This window comes from Oreochromis niloticus, linkage group LG3 (genome assembly GCF_001858045.2).
Source record: "Oreochromis niloticus isolate F11D_XX linkage group LG3, O_niloticus_UMD_NMBU, whole genome shotgun sequence".
NCBI classification, from domain to species: domain Eukaryota; kingdom Metazoa; phylum Chordata; class Actinopteri; order Cichliformes; family Cichlidae; genus Oreochromis; species Oreochromis niloticus.
Genome location: NC_031967.2, coordinates 60148493 through 60169502, shown reverse-complemented (window position 1 = coordinate 60169502; position 21010 = coordinate 60148493). Strand labels below are relative to the sequence as shown.

Genomic DNA, 21010 nt, shown 5'->3' with positions numbered 1-21010 from the left:
CTGCTCTGCTCCTCAATCGGGGAAAAAAAAAATCTAAAGACAGATGAGGAGAAAAGGTCAGCTTAACATCAAGCAGCCACACTACAATGCTCATGAGAAGTCACATCATCCTTTTACAATTACCAGACTCACCACCAGATGGCGCTCAAACACGACGAATTAGATCACTGCTGTTCAGGATGTCGGTCAGTCACCTAGGATGCAGTGATTGAATGAAGGCTGAGTAACAGAGTTTCCACTGTATGACGGGGACTTTCTATGACCTGTACTGGTTGAGCCATTAAACGATGTTCATGTCATGTCTGTAAATCATGTCTTCTTTTATTCCAAATGCTTCAAATTTGAACATGACTTTAAATGTAACAACTCAGTTACTATGGATTTGGCTGTGGATCTGACAGAGATAAAGATCGGCCCTGATTTTAAATTGAGTTGGAATAAAGTTGAACAAGTTGGTTCCCACTTGAAAAATTCTTATTCTGTCAGTGATTTACCTTCATGGTGAAGTTGAAAATGTAATAACTGCATTTTGTTGCCTTGTATTTGTGACATGTGCAATGACAATAAAGTTGAATTCTATTCTAAAGGTCAAAAGGTCACACATACACACCTTTGTTGGATCTATTGAGTATTTTTCTGAGTATTGGTATAGAGTTTGAAATTCTATTTTTAACCCACTTTTATGTCATAAAAACTGTTAACAACAGGCCAGTGTAGCTCTATAATAAGGAAACTGTCATTTCACCTCTTTCCTATGAAAGCCACAGGCCATTGTAGTACCACGTGGCATGACCCTGAACTCTGAATGAGTCACAACACGTGTAAACACCAAAAACCACCCTCACCAGTCTGATGACCAAACAGAGAAAACTCTACAACTTACAGACGCATTGGTACATCGTACCAATGCATCCTGATCATGTTTCAAGATGAGCTGACAGAGTGACTCTGACAGCTGAAGACAGAAGGTGAGGAGGATGCAAAATCATGCAATGTACCACTGACAGACAGAGAGAGGACAAAACATCAAGAGAAGTTAGCTAAACAATTCAATTACATTTTATTTATATTTCACAAAACCACAACAGCAGTGGCCTCAAATCACTTCATATTGTGAGGTAAAGACTCTACAGTGATAACAATGATCCACATCTGTGATTTAAGAACTTTCTGCCTCATCTGATAGAATTGAACAGAATTTATTGTCATTGTACATGTAAAACAAAATTATAGGTACACCGTGCCAACTGTGCAGGAGTTTAAAAAAAACTTTGTAAAGACATCAGGAATAAACAGCAAACAGCATTTGTTCACAGTGGAGGGGAAGATGGTCCTCATCAGTGAACAACAGTATAAAACACTTGTAAATATAATAACTTCTTAGAAAATATTTTATCTCATCGAGTTGTAAAGTGTTCAGTGACAAATACAGCACATAGTACCATTATTAACAAAGAGGAAAAACACATGAGCCATACAGCTGTTTGGCACCAAATAAACACTTTTAGGAAAAAAAAAAATATTTTGCAGCACCTTAAACATTTTTCCAAAAATATTAGTTATTAAAATAATTTAGAGTTACAGTTTAATAAATATAATTGCCTTTTAGCTGTGTTGTAGTTATATTTTCTCTTGTATTCATTTTTCTTTGGGGACTGTACCATCAACTCAAACTGTAACAGTAACAGCAGACTCAAGAATCAGGTGACATTTCAGTGCAGCTCGTTTCCAGCTTCATCGCTCTGCAGGAGATCCCCACAGGTTTGTTTGTCTCTGATCTTTGTGTTAGAAGCAACGGAGACGACAATAATCAGTAAACAGTAGACTGGCTCTTATGTAACACTTTTCTACACAACTTGCCTCATTCAAACACTCACACCAGCACTTTTTCTGTGTCAGAGCTTTCTGTCTAACATTTAGACTCCAATGACTGCATCTGAGAGCAACTTGGGGTAAGTATCTTCCCTGAGGATATTTAGGATGCAGACTGGAGCAGACAGGGATCAAACCACACAAACCCTCCCATTAGTAGGGAACCTGCTGTACCCCCACAGCTACAACCACCCCAAACAGTAAAATCAATGCAGTTGCTACAAACACTAAAATCACTATGGCTGCTATCTGTCCAACACGCCACTTTTCTCTCTCCATGTTCCCTCCAACATCCCTGTTTTCTCTCTCAGTCTTTCCTCCACCCGAGGTATCTTTAGTAGTCTGTTCCACCCTGACACTGATGGAGCTCCGCTTGTCTCTCGTTCTCCTCGTTCCAACCAAACACTCATATCTGCCCGTATCATTGAAGGTGACTTCCTTCAGAATCACTGAAAAGTCTCCATTCTTCATCTCCGGGTCTCTCAGCTTCACCCGGCCTTTGTAAGACTGATGCTGATATTTTTCATAGGAGCGCTGCTCTCTGTAGTAAAACACGTAGTCTGTCAGCTCAGGTCTGCTCCACTCCAGCAGCTCGATGGGAGCATCTGCGAAACCCCAACACTGGAGAGTGACGTCCTCTCCCTGCTTCACTGTGATCACCTCCTGGGGATCTAAACCACAACAGAAGATCAGTCATTAGTGCCTCAGCTCAAATGAAACTACAGTGAAAAACTCTAAAATGTTCACGTCGAAGCAAAGTGTTTCATTTGTGATGAGTGGACACACAGACACATCAAACAGTCAGGTGAGACTGAAAACACGCAGATCTGCGGAAAGTGATTTAAACTAAGGTCAAACTTCCAAAAGAGGCTTTTGTGCCAGCATGGAGGTTACTATGAAAACACTGCTGTCTGTTATTCATGAGCCATGCACGTATCATTCGGCCACGTTTTTGTCAGGAAATTTACAGCAAAAAAGATTTAAGTTATTTAGAATGAGAGGAGAAGTTGTCATGAGAAATTACAATAAATTATTCACATAAGGGTTGCTTCATCCACACTGCTTTTGATTGTAAGACATTGATCAACTGCAAGTTGTCAAAACTCATCACAAGATCATCCACTGCTTCCTCCTTAAATCAAGTCAGAGAGTTTTGAACAAGTTACAGTTAAAAGTATAAAGATGAGCTTAACAAATGTAGCAACTTAAGTTTATTCTTTTGTAAAAAATAATGCCATCATAGTACATCCAGTTGAGTGAGCTCCTGTCTGTGAGAACACGGTGGTATCAAACTGCTCTCGCTGTGGTTACTGGGACACAAAAACTAAGTCCAGTTATGATCCAGTTTCCAGCTGAAACCAAAAGTAACAATATAATATGTGAAAATGTGTGATTGGTGTGATCAGTTCACACATGCAAACAAGTCGCTTCTCCTTGCTACTAACAATCTGAGGTATACATCATCTGCAGCCATCTGAGAGAGACAAGTGTCACAATATTATAAATAAATAAAGTTATCTGCCCTCACATGATGCACTCCCAGGTGTTTTCGTCTTCAATCAACACTGAAAAAAAAAGGTCTGAATCTAAAAAAACTCAAACAAATATCATGTCCAACTTAGGCCACAAAATCTAAACTTTCAACAGGTAAAACTACCACCATTCATGGTCATATGTCATCTTCTGATGATGATGACGAACCAAAACACGCAGATTTCCTGAATTTCATAAACTTTCTCAAAGATTACGAAAACATTCGTTCGTCACCGATGATGATGACGAACTGGCGGGTCTGTTTGTCATCATCATCAGCTGAAATCTACGTGGGCACATGAAGCGCTGAGGAGAACATCCTACTTTGGCAAAACTTCCTACCGTAGGTTTATGCACATTTCTGCTGTCACAGAGTAATTTCAGCACAAATTAAAGTAAGTATGACGGTTTGCCACTTTGCCCATCAGAGTATGCTTGTAGCTCATATTCATAAAGCCTGGACGGTTTGCCACTTCATTTTACCGTTTAAGTATGCTCGTAGGTAACACTCACAAAGGTAGGACGGTTCGCCACTTAATTTTGTATTGTGCGCATGCAGAAAAAACAACTGGTAGGATGGTTTGTCAGGTAGGATGGATTCCCAGAACAACTGTTCACATATATCCTAACTTCAAGCCACTGCTGGCACAAAAATACATGCATACAAAAAACACAAAAACACACAGACATAAATCAGCCAGATTGTGTTTCTTTACCCTTTGAAAGTGAAGTCCAGATCACTGAAAATAAATACAAAACCCACGCGAGTGACATTCCTGTAGAAGATCACGGCGCAATCACTTAAAGAAACTGCGTGGTTGTGGCAGATTGATCGATGTCCAACAGTAATGAGATCGATACTTTAATGTCCGTTTTCTCTCTTGTGTGCACTGACCCGATGTGATCGAAGAGGAGTCTGTGTAGGAGGCGCTGCTTTCACAAGTCACACCTCAGAGCAGCCGCAGTTTGTTCCGCCTCTCCTTTCTTTTGATGTGCTGTCTTTATAATTTTTTTTTTCCTTTTTTATGCTTTTGTCCTTGTTAAAAGGCGAAACATTCTCAAGGTACAAGCACACGACAATTTAGCGCATGTATGGGCTGTTTCCTCTCTTATTTGCACTTGTTCACAACATTATGGGCGAAGATTGGCCAAAAAATGGTTCGTGGGGGGCAGCGCTCCTTTTCTCCGTCCAACACAACGAAGATTGTTTGTGGTGTCTTACTCTGGTCAGATTTCAAACCCAAAACAGTTTAACCGTTTTTAGCGTGAATGTACTTCTAATCAGGGGCGTTTATAGCCCATTTTTGGGGGTGCTGAAAATCAAAAGCACCCCCAAAGCTTTCTTACTTTTTTGACAATATATCCTGTCTGTGTGACACACTCCTAAAATATAAAAACCATACAGTACTTGGTTGAGATGTAATATTTTAACAACTATGGTACAATACCCCCCTCCCAAATGGTTTGTTCCAGCTCGCCTCTCCCATACTCTGGCTCTAGCGCCCTTTCTGCCACAGCGATGGTGGCTGAGACACAGCGGAGTGGAGGTGTAAGTGCCTGGCTTAAAACAGGACATGTTAGCTGCATCTAACCTTCACTTACTCTTTATATAGTTAGGTAGGAGTCAGACCATGTTTTTTTTAGCTGAAAAACATTACACCAGGTAACCTGCAGTGCTGAAAACGTGTTTCTGATTGGATAGTTAAATTTGTGATTGACATGACATTGGGCAATCAGATGAAAGGAAGAAAAATAGGGTCAAAATTCGTACTTGTAACTTGAAAGTTGAGTGCAGAGTTTCATATGTATTTTTTGGCAAAGTCCACACACAAATCTTTTTTACACACGCACAAATTTTTTTTTACACACACAAATCTTTTTTACACACGCACAATTTTTTTTACACACACAAATCTTTTACACACACGCACAATTTTTTTTACACATACAAATCCTGATTTACAAGTACAAAATATTTCTGACCACAATTTGAGCCCATAGTGATTGAGTGATTGAGTGAGTGAGTGAATTGTCTATGCTATGATTCAGCACAGCAAGGGTGGGGGTGAGTAACTCAAATGTGCTGTTAACATGTTAAATGAGAAATGCTACTGTGAACCGAGGAGCTATTGCCTTGATGTGAGCTTCTGCTCAGGGTTTTTTCTTCCAGTTCAGAGCAGGAATGTTTTTGTTAAGAAACTTGCTGTTTTTTCCCCCACAATTTTAATTATAAGCTAGATATATTTCTACTAATGGAATTAGTTTGCTAACAGCAACAATGATGAGTCAGTGAGTCAGTTGGGCTTGTGAATCATGATTCACGAGTCAGTAAAGTGATTCTCGAGTACTGAACACACATGCTCCTAACCAAAGATCAGGCGAAAACAGTCGTGTATGCGACTCAATTCAGAGTAAACCACACGTGCTTTCTAACTGAACAGGTGAAACATCCACAAACATCAATCCACGATAAAACACACATCAGGTAAAAAAGTCAATTTTCATGACTCAGTTTGGAGTAAAACACATGTGCTCACCAACCTTTTTTGGATAAAACATTGGTGCACCAAATTTGCTAAAAACACACTACCCTGGTCAATTATACTACCTAAAGCAGCTATTGAGCAATGCTAAATTTAGTTTAGTGATATATACCTTAATGCTGTCTGTGAGTAGTCTAACGACATTAATTTAGCAGAAGCTAACGTAAGCATCAACCTTGCCAATTATGCAGCATGTAAGACCCACAAACTCTCAAGCTGTAATGTTACAGACCTTTCAAATAAACAGAAATTCCCCATTTTATCCTAAATTAAATCATTATTGAGCACTTTGCTCACTTACCTGGCTCACTGCTGACAGTTGTCTATGTTCCACTGTGGGATAGTAGCAGAAACTTAGGAAATGGTAGTGAGCGTGGTCATGACATATTACTCCAATGGAATTTCCTCTGTTTTTTTGCTCCAACTCTGGCGGCCAATCGAAATGATTACAATCCAAAATGAGTGAAAATGACTCTTTTAGAGGAAAATAATGTTAACTCTGGAAAAATTACTCTCTCCATTTTCCTGTGTAGGAGCTCATAAACATACCTCCAAATGTATCCACTCCTCTTACATACTTTGTATGCAAAACACAACTGAGTGGAGAAGGAGTACATAAACCATTACCAGGGAACCAAGCAACTTACCAGACTTGGCATGTCCAAAAACCGTGGGTACTCTCTCAATATTTCAGCAGCAGTGGGGGAGTCCTTGCTAATCCAGGCTCTGCGACTGGTGTATGTTTCCTCCATGCCTGACATGATAGTTGGAAGGTTCTCAGCTGAGGGCCGCAATCTTTTGATCAGGGTGACCCACTCATCTGTGCTGCTGATATTCCCATCCTCTTGCCTGAGCTTCTTGTCTTCACCACAGTCATCTGTCACTTTTCGCTTCTTATAACGTCTCTGCCCCTGGTCAAGATTCTGTCTAAGGTTGCGCAGTTTAGTCTCTAGGAATCCACAATGAGAGACTGGATCATAATAATGCTCCTGAGGAAGAAAGGACAGAGGTATATGGGTAACAGCTGAGCAATTTTAACTGAGAGAAAAAAGCTCTAATAAATAATGAGATAAAGGTTAAAAGATACACAGTAAGTGGGAACAAGTGCAATTTACAGTATGTAGTGGAATTTACATTATTAAAATGTTAAATTTACTTACAAATCCTTCCCCCTGTCCTGCCACTCGGACACTCAGGGATGGAAAAGTGGTGATGATGCTTTTTGCTACAGTCAGCTTCTCTGCACTAAGAGGGTAACTGGAAAACAAAGGTAACCTTTTTTTTTACTCCTGTGCACTTCAACATTTTTAAAGAAAAACATTCATTGCAAAATTTTAACAAAGTGCAGTAAGGTGCTATACTTACTAACCACACCTCTCCACCAAATCCCCAATGCAAGTCTTCACAAGAAGCTTCCTTGATGGCACTGACAGGGTACCTGTAGTTTCATACTCCTTAAGAATCTGTGGGGCTTTCCTCTTGAGTAGTGACTTCAGGGGTTGACTTTGTTCTTCAGTGGTAATGGTAGACTGTGTAAAGGCAACACCAGACACTTTACCTCTCTGCAATAATCTTCAAAGTCATTACAGCAAATTTTCACAGAGCATAGAAGCATGAGTTTACTCAAAAAGCTGCAGCAGAAGAAGGCGGTTTCTTAATTACCGTGATTATAACGCAATGACTGAAAGAAATTCTGAATAATAATTAAATTGATTTTATCTTCTAGTTGCTACTTGGTGAATAAATCTGATCCTGACTAATAGTTAATAACTGTTAAAACACATTTTATGACTTAGGAAACTGGAGAAATGCAAAGTGTACCTGATTTTGTCTAATCTCCCCAAGAAAGGTTTCCATTGGTGGCCCTCTGGCTGACAGGAAGATATGGAATCTATCAAAGTCCTTAACGTCTACCTCACTGTCAACATCAATATATTCCATGAAATCAGTGTTATACTTTAGCAACCTATCAAGCACACAGCCCATGTGCTGAGCTTGGCTTTGACCTATGATGTCTTTGGCACTGCTGACATGAAGAATTTTTTTACAAATCTCTTTCTCATCTATAAAAGTGGCTACAAGGACTTTGACAGATTCTAAGTTGTCATATGCGTGCTGAAAAAAAGAAACACATGGCTAAATAAGTAAGATAATTTGCATGGTCAAGTTGCTGTTGTTGTTGTTTTTTTTTTAAATAACACTAACTATTACTTCCTCAGAAGGTCTGCATAAAAAAGAAACTATATCAGAGGATGTTTCCAGCAATAAGCCTTAAAAAAGAATGCGCACATACTTCAGTTAATCGTGCTAGATGCAAAAACTGCTTTAACTGCTTAAAAAAATAATTATCTCTGTCAATATGAGGTATATTTCATGTTAACCAGTGATAAGTAATTATAACAAATATTTATCACAACACTACTAAATATAGTCTATTAAGTGTGATAACAGAAGACAGAGGGGCGACATCAAACTAAAGTCACTCAGTCTTAAATTCCTATTCGGGCGATTGTGGCTCAAGAGTTGAGAGTTCGCCTTGTAATCGGAAGGTTACCGATTCGAGCCCCGGCTCGGACAGTCTCGGTCGTTGTGTCCTTGGGCAAGACACTTCACCTGTTGCCTACTGGTGGTGGTCAGAGGGCCGATGGCGCCAGTGTCCGGCAGCCTCGCCTCTGTCAGTGCGCCCCAGGGTAGCTGTGGCTACAACGTAGCTTGCCATCACCAGTGTGTGAATGGGTGAATGACTGGATATGTAAAGCGCTTTCGGGTCCTTAGGGACTAGAAAAGCGCTATATAAATACAGGCCATTTACCATTTATTCTGTGCTAGCAAACGAATGGTCGCGGTGATAACTACATTTGCTATATTCAGAGCTAACGACAATATTGTCATTTTCCACAACACTGCTAAGGTTAGGTGCTGACTCTGGCGTTGCTCATAGACACCAGAATGCCTGTCGAATCACTAGCTCAACTACAACACTGGTTCTAAGAGCAATTTCTGAATACTCTAATACATAAATAAAGTAAATAGATAAATACATGAATAAAGTAATACATAAAAGTACTACCAAAAACACATTAACTCTAATGAAGTATGGCACTAAAGCCAAGAACTAATACTAAAATTAAGAGTAGGATATGTTAGCAAGACTGTTACATTAAGGTTAGCTAGGTATAGTTAAGCAGTAATTAACAGCGCCTAAACTCAAAACTCCTACATAACGCCTATATTTTATATAAATTCAAAGTTTCACATTCTTCCAGAAACCCGACATATTTTCAGTACATTAAGATAAACTGGTAAATTATACTTACTGTAAGGTCTGACAACATACTAGGCGACGTAACCTCCATCTTTGTCTCCTTTGTCTCAGTGGCGCGAAAAGATAGCGCCCCCTTCCCGCCGCTGGTATGTCATGTTGCTGGGCAGAATTTGTTTCAATTTTCAGCATGTGTATTCTTACTCATTTAATTTCCTACTTTTACTTCAATTGTATTGCCCTAGTTCACATGTTACGGTCAAAATTAAGCCTGTTCTGTGTGGGTACTTATGGTTATAGTATAGCCATGGCCATCAATTGGTATGCCATACATATTGAGAAATAAAAAATTAATCCTCTTTCAGAATTTTAGTACACCATACACACCTTGCTCCACATTACATTATAAAATGTTTTATTTGTTGAAAGTAATGAGGAAAGGGTTATGGAAAACAAAACAATAACTAAACATTTTATTTATTCAGTTAATATCGTTATAATACATTGTTAATGTACAATTTATTTCACTAAACACAGGGCTAACGTCAAATAACCTAATTTTAGGTCCTGTTGTTAGATTCTGAAAATAACACACAAAATGTGCTAAACTGTGCAACACATCAAGTGTGTTAAGCTTTTTACACATTTTTTCAATGTTTACACATTTTCTTACACATGTTATGTTAAAATTCACACAAAATGTGTTAATAGTGTAACAACACATGTTTTGTGTCATTTTTTAACACATCCTTTCTAAGAGTGTAGGAGGTTAAACTAAATATCCATCCTGACACAATCCCAGAGTATAATTATTTTGCAAACAGCATCTGTCTGCAAAGAAAGGTGCTCTGATGCTTCCAGTCAGCAGAACGGACCAATCAAGTTTCTGAAACCAACCAGAGGAAATAAAGTTCCTCATATGTTACTGTTACTACATCTACACAGAGACAACAAGCTGAGAGCAGAGGGTGGAGGAGTAGACAGTTAAAAGTGACACAGACGTCTGAATAAAAGAGGCTCTGTACCTCTGACTGACTGGAATCGTGACAAATGTTTGTGTGGGTGTGTGCATCTATTCTGTGTGTTTACTCTGTTGTATTTCCTCATTGCTTCAGCTCATCATCATCACCACACAGTCATTGTGAGTCTCCTTCATGGTGAAGAGGATTCTCATGGGCCTGTTGTGGATGTTTGCTTCTTGGTGTGATCAGCCATTGTTAGAGATCAACAAACATCAACATCATCCTGCACTAACAGTAGTAAAGGCTGCAGCCATTGGACTGGTGGACAGTTCTAAGTATTTGGTGGTTGTTCTTGATAAGTCTCTGTCCTTTGAGTCACACTTTGATGCTACAATGAAAAAGGTCCAACAGTGACTGTACTTTTTAAAAGAGGTTTTAATGTTTCATGTGAAATGATGACTCTTTTTTATAAAAGTTTTATTGAATCTGTTTTAACCTTCTGTATCATTGCCTGGTACGGTAATAAGTCCTTGAATAATAATACCAGACTTAGCAACCTGGTTAAAGTGGCTGGTCAGATTTCAGGGAGGTCTCAGGTCCAGCTTGTGGACTTTTATAGCAGGCAGGTGCTGAGGAAGGAAACCTCTGTCCTGTTGTGTTCAGATCATCCTCTCTTTAATGATTTTCAAATGCTTCCATCAGGTCGTCGTTATAAAGTGCCTGCAGGGAAGACAAACAGACATAGATTGTTTTTTGCACCCAGTGTTATTGTCATGGTTAATAACACAAACCATAAGTTGCCACTGCACGCTGCACTTTTTTTTTTATGATAAAATTTAGGTTGTTTTCTCAGGCTTATATTATTATTTTTGTGTGTGTATGTGTATGTGATGTGTCTGTTTGCCTGTTTGTTTGTTTGTTTGTTTTTAATATTTCTGTATGGACATACTGCAAATCAATTTCCCGTTAGGGACAATAAAGTTACCATTGCCACTGACATGAAACACCCATTTCCTGATGTGGACAAAGAGTGAAACAGGACTGTGGTTATTTAACAAGCCGACTCCCTCGCCTGGAAATGAACTGTCTCCACATGTCTCTTTTCCCAGTCTGTCCCAGGAGAATGACCCAGTTGTTTATTGACATGAACTCATATTATACACAACTGGTCCCATATCACTGTAGGGAAACTTGCATGTGACAAATGAAGGTTTCCTTGACTTCCTTGACTTGACTTGATACCAGCTAACCAGACCTGTGAAGGTGGACAGTAGAGGTTAAATAAAGTTTTGGTGTATACAGAGGTGAATTCCAGTTGGTTAACCTTCTGCTCTCATATTAGGGGTCACCACAGTAGCTCATCTACCTCCTTCACTCAGTCTCTAACATCCACCTCTATTGTGCCAACCCTGCTGATTTGCCTGTTATGTAGAAATACCACACAGAATTGTGGTGAAATGAGGCAGAGTCAAACATGAACAAGTGCACATATGTGAACAGTCTGAAGTCGATTAGATTTTCATCCAGTTGTCCAGTTCAAGTTAGTGAGGGTGATGGAGGAACCTATACAATCCCCCAAAACTGGGGCACAATTTTGTTTAACTGCAGCTTTAAAAAGAGTAAAGGGGTGAAAAGGTTCAGCAAAACCTTCAGCAGGCTCCATGGATCAATTATTGTATTGCTATTATTGTGTCACACTACAGTGAAGAATGAAAACAGAACTGGGCACTTAGAAAGTTGTAGTTCACGTCAACAGCCTTCACTTATTAGGCAAATGTGAACCACAACACTCAAGAGACAGAAGTCCTGTGGGCGTCGTGTCAAAGGGCATCTAGCATGAAAATCAGCCAACGTTAAGAAAAGTGGAAGTTTCCACTGTGGCAAAATAGTGAGCAGCTGAAAGTAACTGTGACGGCAGAAGGTTTGTGTTGCTCAGCGGTGACATCAGAACTAAAGAGAAATGACACTCAGGTTTGAGTCGGAAAAAACATCAGAGGAAAAAAACTTCCACAGACACTGTTGGATCGGTCGGGCTGTAGATTGATGCAGAATAAACAAACAGTTCTGGTTTCACTTTGTGTTCATGAGGAGGAAAGTTGGGGTGATGAACCACAGGTGTGCTTGATGCTGATGCAGAACCGTGGAGAGGTAAAGGTGGAAGAGCCAAAGACAAAGAACAAAGGAGGAACATGAAGAAAGGAAAGTGATGAAAACGATTCTTCACCACAGTGAAGAAAAAAAAATCCCCAAACGTCTGTCAGACAGTTTCAGAGTCTTCATGAGGCACATGAATGAACCTCAAATATAAATGTGCCAGCTTTGACTACTGTTGTGAATGTTTCTGTGAATAACTTATCAATTTATGAGAAATCAAAAATGCTGCGAAAAGTTGAGCGTTTAAACCCCTCTCCAATGCACTCTGAGGGGCTGTAACTTTGACAAACCTGTGAACACAAATTCCAAAGAGTTCTTAATGGTTAGTACCCACATTTCTTTGGTGTGACAGGAATGAGTCATTTTACCAACATGAGCCAATCACAATCGTTAACAACAGAGAAGTGAAACTGTGTGAACGCCCCTCTGCTCTCTTTCCTCCCTCAGGCCTGTTAGGGACACGACCCTCTCAGTGATGCCACAGACAAACAGAAGCCACCATCAGTTGCAAAAACATCGGCACTGTTCTTCATCATTTTAAGATAAAGCTACACACAAACGAAAACCACACACCACAAGATCCATCAACCTCCTCCTGAGGAATTTCTATTTTTCATATTTTGTGCCATTTTAAAAAATACAGCAACAACACTGGGAATAAGACCTGAGCCATCAGGACAGCATCCATGAATAAATCAGGAAGATGATACTCCAAGATGAGCTGACAGAGTGACTCTGAACATGAGACCAAACAGGAACATCCAAAATCATGCAGTCTACCACTGACACACAGGCAGAGGACAAAACATGAAGAAATCTTACTAGTGTCTAGAAAATGTCCATCTTAAAGCACAGCACAGAGGCCCTGAGCACCAGATCTATAGAAGCCAACGTGACCCTGCTGCCTTTGCTCAAAAGCAGCTCAAATTCCTGTAAAAAGCCTGAGATGAGTGACATCATCTAAACTGTATGTCATATTCTTAATGTTTTACAGTTTTTATATCATATCATGTTCATATCATGAGCATTAAAAAAGTGTGATCTCACGTTCTCTTAAACATTACTTTCCTTTGAACCTCCCACACTTTGTCCCCCCCCCTCTGATTCATGTGAAAGCTTAATGCTGCCTATAATCACTCCACTGTCTGCCACCTGTCACAGATGAACACTCTCCAAGTCCTCCTGTTTTTGGCTCTAATTCTTGGATCTGCAGGTGAGTGAAAGAGCATGTTTACATTGTTATTATTTAATGGTATTTCTGTGGAAAAGGGTTCATGTTTTTGAAATGGTAATGTTACATTTGTACATTTCAGTTGGTTACCATTGAATCCACATGTTTCTGTGCTGCAGAGAAATCGTGCAGTATGTGCTGTTAACATGATAATATGAGACAGTGACTCACAGGTGATCAGAGGAATGTGGGAATTTTAATTTTAGGCACACTGACTCTTTGATGTTGCCAAGGTTTTTATTTATTTATTTATTTCTACTTTAACTTTCCTTCACTAGAAAATGTTGTTACAATAAACTGTGATCTACATTTTTATTTGAAGGTTAATTTTTATTGTGTACTTAAAACAACAGTTTGATCAAGTTAATATTATTACAAAAAGGCTTTTGTTTGGAATGTTTTACAGCATAGTAAAAATGGATTCATTAAAGTGATTTCCTCTGCTACAGTGAGCCGCGTGACCTCAAACTATTTAAAGTATTTTTCTCGTCAGTGCTTTGCCAACTTCCCCGAAAAATAACAGCTGTGGGGGGTTTCTTTCCTTTCTAGTCGGCCTACTGTTAATATAGATTCACTCTGTGGTCACAGCTAATGTTATCTGATTTGGATTGCGCTCACATATTTGCATTTGCGGGTAGATTTTTGAGATTTCTAAGCAAAGGCACACAGCAGCTGTGTGTGTGTGTGTGTGTGTGTGTGTGTGTGTGCGCGTGTGTTTTCAGCTTTCAGCTTTCAGTTGAAAAACTGAACTGTGCCAGTGTGCTGGTTGTAGGTAGTGAATATAAGCCTGTCCAGAATGATTGTAATGCACTAACCAACAACACTAATCCAACTTTAATTTGGGGTGTGCAGTATTTCTGGATTCTTTTCTTTTCTTTTAGTGCAAGACGAGAAAGAAGTGGAGGTTGGAGAGGATGCAACTCTCGATTGTCAGGGTCCCCATGAAGGGAACATCTTACGGCTAGCATGGACCAAGAGTGACCTGAAAGCAGACAATTACGTCTTTTTCTTTCGGGAAGATCGTCTTTACAAAACATACCAACATGAATTATTCAAAGGTCGAGTGGAGCTGGAAGACCCAAACATGAAAAGTGGAAAAATGTCCATCATTCTGCAGAACACCACCGTTAATGACACTGGAACATATGAGTGCCACATCTCATATGAAACAGACCACAGCCAGAGATCTGAGATGAAGCAGGAAACCAAGCTGAAAGTTACACCTGCAGGTGAGTTGAAGCCTCGAGTGTGTCCTCTTTATCAGTTTGTCCCTCGATGAGCAAGACTAGTTTATTAGTAAAATATCAATTTCCAACAATGCCAAGATATGTGCATCTATCCACTTTCCTCCTGTTCTGCTACTACAGTATGAATCACAGCTAAGCAGACAGACAGCTCTTTGACCAGTGACAGGTGTGTTGTCTACTTTATTAAGACGGCCCTTCAAAATGCAAACTGAGTAAAACTAACAGACATCAGGAAACATATACCTCAGCCTCAGACTCGACGCACTTATGGTATCAATTTCAATATCCTACGTCACCTGACAGGATTTTTTTTTCTCATTTGACCTCTGACCTTGAGGTTAATATCCCTGAGAGTTATACGTGTCTGAGATTTTTAGTATCTGCACCTATGGTATTGATTTTTAATTCATCTTCCTTCTCAAGTTATCCAATTCACAAATGTGTGAGTCCTCAACAATCCCCCCTGAACATTTTACAGCTGAAGTGTAAAAATTAAACAAGGTGCAATGAGACCTGAAGTTACATAGTAGCCTGTTGCTTAAAATTAACTTCCATAAAAACAACAATTGTATCTAAAGTACCAAAAAAATAATAAACATGTCAAAAGCTCAAAATACTCACAGGCAGCGTTTTCCACAAAGTCATAAATAAGCATGGAGCTGGGTTCGTTAATGGCTCTTAAACCATCACAAGCGCACATGTGAGAAATATTTCCTGCTTCTGACTCTGCCTGCGCGCTACTAGATATCGCAATGCAACCTATGAACAGACAAAGCAATAGCGCCACCTGCTGGTGAGATTTAACCCAGCCCACTTCCACTCATCAAATTCAAGGTTAAGGTTGGGGTTGAGTTTATCCCAGGTGCCAGAAGGCTACAGACAGGTACACCCTGGACAGGTTGGACAGGTTGCCAGTCAGGCAAAAAACCATCAACACCAGTTTAGACTCACCAGTAAACCTAACGTGTGGATGTTTTTCAACTGTGGGAGGAAGCTGTCAAGAACCTACGGCCCCAGCCGGCTGGCCACCACAGTGTTACCCTGAGTGCTTTAAAACAAGTGTTACACTGAAAGTAATGACAGCGAGAGTGAAAGAGAGAAGCTGACAGAGTCAGCATCGTCAGAGCTTTTCAGTCACTTTGTGGTCACTCTGACAATCCGTGTGGCAACATTAAACCAGTTCAGGCAACAGTAGATAGATTTAGCTGAGGGTTGAAAAGGTTTTCAGTGAGAATCAGGAAACAGGTCATGATTCACAGTGAAGCTGGTTCCTGTTCTGTTCTTCACTCATCACCTACCTAACACACCTGAAACCTGTTTCTCTCCTGCAGTTCAAAGACAAGGAGCCAGGAAGGAAGGAGCAAAGAAGGACAGATCTGTTGGACTTATATCCGGTCTATCAGTTTCCAGCCTGCTTCTCATTGTTGCTGCTGTTGGATATTTGGTGTAAAGAAAACAGCAAAAGAGTCGGAACTTGGGCTGTGATCAGGCTGAACGACAGATGAACTGATGGACAGAAATTCAATGAGTGTGAAACATGTCCAGAACTTTCCCTGAAAGCCTTTGCACTGGGACAGGGAAAAAAAGAAAACCCACTGACTAAATGATAATGGTGATAGTATTTGGTGTTTTTGAGGATCAGACTAACAAGACAAAAACTCTTGCACATGAATATATTACCACTTCATAAAATAGTCTTGTAATATGATCCATGTCCCTGAAGGCAACTGGAATATTTTGCACTTCTAAAGGGTGAAAAAATGCTGCTGTATTCATGTGAGACATCGACAAGAAGCTTGGCAGTATCACACGTGGTGGCGCGATATTCATGACAAACATTTCAATCAGCCGGCAGCAGGTGGAAACATTCACAGAGGGGATGACCCGGCTCTTGGAAGAAAATCAAATAAGCTTATATTGAGCTCCAGGTACATGACCTGGAGCAATTGTGGTTCAAGAGTTGGGAGTTTGCCTTGTAATCAGAAGGTTGCTGGTTTGAGCCCTGGTTTGGACAGTCTTGGTCGTTGTGTCCTTGGGCAAGACACTTCACCCGTTGCCTAGTGGTGGTGGTCAGAGGGCCCTTGGCAGCCTCGCCTCTGTCAGTGCGCCCCAGGGTGGCTGTGGCTACAATGTAGCTTGCCATCACCAGTGTGTGAATGTGTAAAGCGATTTGGGGTCCTTAGGGACTAGTATGTTTACAGCTACAAAACTACTAAATTATTAACCTAATCAAACTACAAATAGATTACACAGGTGAACAGAACAATAAAAAATATATTTACTGTCGTACCGACACTTATGTAAAACTTATTTCTTTCCTTACTTGTCTTATTAACCCTGCAGGGAAACTTTCGTCAGAAACAGGAAACTGGATGACCTCAGAGCTGTTGTTGACAATTACATGTGGGGGAAAAGCACTAAAAATAGCACTATAAAAATCCTCAAAAGTATAATAACTACAATGTGCTCATTCATTAAAATATTTCTACATCTACACTATTTAAATATTTAAAGTCGCTAAATATTTAAATAGTAATGATATAGCAATATTCGAAGTACCTAAAGTACTTTGATCATTTCTATATCTATATTTGCTTCACTCTGTGGTGAATGAGACCAGGTCACATGATACAGTCATGGTTTCATGCTCTCCTTCAGCGGTTTCAGTTTTACAGATTTCTTCTTTTTTAATGTTTCTGTGATGAAGGATGAACAGTGATGAACGGTCAGTTCAGGAATCCTTTCAACAAAAGACTTTAATTGGCAAAAACGTTCAAACTTAGTTTTGGCACGAGGGCTTGATGTGAGCTTGAAAATCTTATTTAAAAAAAAAATCCTTGTAAGTCATGTGACTGTCCATCACTCATAAATCTCCTTGAAGGAAACACCCACTTGAAGTGGGGGTTGTGGGTGTTACAGGCGCATAGCTTGTTCAGCTTCTCTGTTAACAACCTGATCTGGGATCTGTAGAGCGATGAGAGATGTGTTCAGGAACATCTGCGATGCTCTTCTGGATTCTGCTGTTTGCCTGCCTTCTGTTGTTCGTGGGTACAGGTGAGATTTTACTCTGCTATTAAAGCAGCGGCCTTGTGTCCCTGTGACTGTGCTCTTTAACTGATTCACCTTTACTGTCACTGTAAACACGTACAACAAAATCAAGAGTTTGAAAGTCTTGACTTTGTCAGTGTTTCAGTCAGGTGGGCTGTAGGCAGAGGTGATGATTACCACACTTTAGTGTCCACCTTAAACTTTGCAGCGGATTTGCATTTTATTCTCACATTTTTGCTTTTTTGTGTTGTTTTTTTAATCACAAGTTTATCATCATCATCATCCAATAACGTCTCTGATTGGTGCAGGCAGCAGGGCTCATTTTGAGTGGAAAATACAGTCATGTGACCTCGAGAGTCTGAAGCAGATGAAACCAGAAACTGCTAGAATGAAAGTGTGAAAGCAAAAACACATCCTGTAATTATATGAGACTCACTTCTTAGCAATTTCTTATCTTTTAATAACTTAAAAAATGTTGTGTATTAGTTTATTTTTTAAGCCTTCTAAATAAAACTCATTAAAAACACTTTCACCTGTTCGGGGTTACTGACTGTGATTGCTCATAAGCCGAAACTTTGGCCAAGCCTACTACGAGCCAGGTAAATGTGTCAGCGGTGTTCAATAAGAAATAAAGGTAGTGTTGCTTTGTACATTTTGAAAGTTGAAAAAATTCATTTTAAAATTCTTTAAAATACTTTTCAAAGTATGCAGAGACAAAGTGCCTCAAAACTGGCAGAAACTCTGGATTTTTGCCTTGTATGCATCTTGTCTGTTTCCCTTAGTTACTCCTGGCGTTCACACTAAACAGTCAGTGTTTCTTCAGATCCTACAGAGGTTAACGTGGAGCCTGGAAAAGATGCCGTTCTTCAGTGTCATCATCCAGCAGTTTCAGAGATTGCCGTGTTGGAGTGGCGCCGACCTGAGTTTGAGTCCAACGAGTACGTGTTCTTCTTCCGAAATGGGCGCGCGTATGAAAACTACCAGCACGAGTCCTTTAAAGGCCGAGTGGAGCTGAAAGAGCCGTCCATGAAGGATGGAGACGTTTCTGTAACTCTAAAGAACCTCAGCATCGGTGACGCAGGAACAGACCAGTGTCGGATTTTATTCACCAAAAGCACTGATGAGCTTAAGTGCTTATTCAAGCTCAACATCACAGCTTCAGGTGAGTCTGCTCTCAGTTCTTTAAATAGTGTAAAGTTAAGATAGAGGTGGAATTTATCAAACAGCCACTCAGCCCAATTGTACCACAGTGCTTCAAATTACCCAGTAACACCTGCACCTGCTGTCCTACATAACCTTAAATAACACAAAAGGTTATTAGGTCATAAACGAGCAGGCCATCATCAGATGATCCCAACTTCCTCTCCCGTCCTTTCTTTCTTATGTGATGTGCTGGTGTTATTCTCTGTGATCACTGCTCCACCTTTTAAACCATTCAAACTGTGGTGTTGTTCTCATATACGTGTACTTTCACCTGTAACTTTGGCCTCCAACAACAATGAAAACAAGATAAAAAGACTGAAAATGATTTTTGTGCTTCCAAGCTCACTTCCTGCCGAGCTGTGGCAGATTCGGTTCAGTTCGATGAGACAAAAAAGGAAATCAAGGAATACAAAACAAATTCTCCTTGGTTGAATGGGTTTTTTTTCTTATGTGCCCCTAAAGCCTCTGAATGAGCTGCAGGCTTGTTTCAAAGTGTTACAATACTAAAGTAATAAGTACACAACTAATAATAACAACATTGGATTGCATTTATATAGCGCTTTTCAAGGAAGCCAAAGCGCCTTACAATTTAGTCATCGGCCCCTCTGGCCAACACCAGTAGGTGAAGTGTCTTGCCCAAGGACACAACGACCAGGACAGAGAGCCCAGGGATCGAACTGGCGACCTTCCGGTCACAGATGCACTTCCCAACCCCCTGAGCCACGGCACAATGGAGGATGAGTGCTAACAAGTGTCCCTGATGGGCAGAGACAAATGCATCATGTGGCAGGAAGAACACCTGAGATGATCCATGAGGTTAGTCATTAATAATCTAAAGCCAGGCCTACCACTCTGGACTCAAAATTCTGTCCAGTTAATACTGTTTTGGATCCGTTTTGCTGTAAACAAATAAAATGTTTTTTGTTTTGTTTTTAAAGTGTGAGCGTTACTGACTAAATTTGTTTATTTTTGTTTCTTGGCACATTTTTGTTTTCAGTATCAGACACAGTGGGTATTGCCAACAACTACACAAATTTGCAAAATCATATTCACATATTTCATCATATGATATTCAAAAGGATGTGAAGGACATAAATGTTCAGGCCTAAATTAATTTCAGTCGAATTTAAGAGAAATTACAGCAACTGAGAGTTTGCTTTAAACAGTCCTGCAGAGACAGCTCTGACAGGGTCACATCCATCTGTAGAACATAGGCAGTAAAATAGCATTTTTACACAATAAAGCATGTTTACTCCTAATTTTAGCTCTTAGTGACAAACAGGCCAAAGTGATGGTCGCACTGGTTTGTAGAGAATCAGAAGGGAAGAGATTTAAGTATAAACAGGTGAACATGATGAAAGTAAAGCTAATCAGCTATAATGTTATTATTTAAACATGTGATTTTTACATTTAAGAGAGTTTGAAGCTGGACAGATATGTTTAATGTCTGAGTTTATGTGTCCAAAGTGGTGCCTGTTTACCTTTTTCTGAGTTTAGACACTGTCAGTCAAGTCTCTGGGCAACTATTTTTCAATATATAGAAATTATAATAACATTATAATATAGTAATAATATAATAAACATTTATAACAATAAATCATATTTTTACTTTTTCAATAAACCTCTTTGATTCTTCTTCTGTGAAGTCTAATAAGTCGGCCTGGATGTGGGAGTGCATGAGTTTAAGTCTTTCTTTTCTTGTCACACTTGTTTATATGTTAACTTAGCCAAATAATGATTCATCAGGTGCAAATCATCAGATTTAGATTTATCTTGCTATATTTTTTCCATTCATCAGTTTTCTGAGGGGTGGGCAGATTCAGGTTTTAAAGCATGTCTTTTTCAGGAGATCTGGTTAAACTTTACACATTTTGCCATAATACTGGGTTTAAAGAAGATACCAGAAACTACAATAAACATGACCCCACAGTTCACAAAGATATTTTTAATTCTAA

At 39.6% G+C, this 21010-nt stretch overlaps 2 protein-coding genes across 3 annotated transcripts; one reads left to right on the top strand and one right to left on the bottom strand.

The window, feature by feature from the left end:
- Window positions 1–1183: 1183 nt before the first annotated feature.
- On the bottom strand, window positions 1184–15513 carry LOC102077902 (uncharacterized). 2 transcript variants are annotated; one of them, XR_002061377.2, is made up of 7 exons: window positions 9266–9408; window positions 7770–7866; window positions 7314–7477; window positions 7109–7205; window positions 6596–6937; window positions 6250–6374; window positions 1184–2543 (listed from the first exon to the last, which is right to left on the bottom strand). XR_002061377.2 is itself a non-coding variant. In XM_013266305.3 (7 exons), the coding sequence occupies exons 2-7, from the start codon at window positions 9302–9304 to the stop codon at window positions 2529–2531; spliced, it is 951 nt and encodes a 316-aa protein (XP_013121759.2). In that variant the 5' UTR covers window positions 9305–10892; window positions 15426–15513; the 3' UTR covers window positions 1184–2528. The 2 variants fall into 2 exon arrangements, 1 of the variants encoding a protein (XP_013121759.2); XM_013266305.3 differs by lacking the exon at window positions 6250–6374 and adding an exon at window positions 15426–15513 and having other exon boundaries at window positions 7770–8063; window positions 9266–10892.
- On the top strand, window positions 13218–16855 carry LOC109196547 (V-set domain containing T-cell activation inhibitor 1-like). The gene is made up of 4 exons (XM_019350739.2): window positions 13218–13293; window positions 13488–13539; window positions 14439–14786; window positions 16136–16855. Exons 2-4 carry the CDS (start codon window positions 13488–13490, stop codon window positions 16252–16254), a joined length of 519 nt encoding a protein of 172 aa, XP_019206284.1. The 5' UTR covers window positions 13218–13293; the 3' UTR covers window positions 16255–16855.
- The last annotated feature ends 4155 nt before the right edge of the window (window positions 16856–21010 follow it).

What these genes read in the sequence shown, in the direction of transcription:
- LOC102077902 (XM_013266305.3), bottom strand. Translation starts at nt 9,304, where the DNA reads ATGGAGGTTACGTCGCCTAGTATGTTGTCAGACCTTACA. An exon ending in GGGAGATTAGACAAAATCAG is followed by an intron (nt 7,478 to 7,769) that starts GTACACTTTGCA and finishes GCCTTTACACAG; the next exon opens with TCTACCATTACCACTGAAGA. An exon ending in TTGGTGGAGAGGTGTGGTTA is followed by an intron (nt 7,206 to 7,313) that starts GTAAGTATAGCA and finishes TTTGTTTTCCAG; the next exon opens with TTACCCTCTTAGTGCAGAGA.
- LOC109196547 (XM_019350739.2), top strand. Translation starts at nt 13,488, where the DNA reads ATGAACACTCTCCAAGTCCTCCTGTTTTTGGCTCTAATTCTTGGATCT. An exon ending in TCTAATTCTTGGATCTGCAG is followed by an intron (nt 13,540 to 14,438) that starts GTGAGTGAAAGA and finishes CTTTTCTTTTAG; the next exon opens with TGCAAGACGAGAAAGAAGTG. An exon ending in GCTGAAAGTTACACCTGCAG is followed by an intron (nt 14,787 to 16,135) that starts GTGAGTTGAAGC and finishes TCTCTCCTGCAG; the next exon opens with TTCAAAGACAAGGAGCCAGG.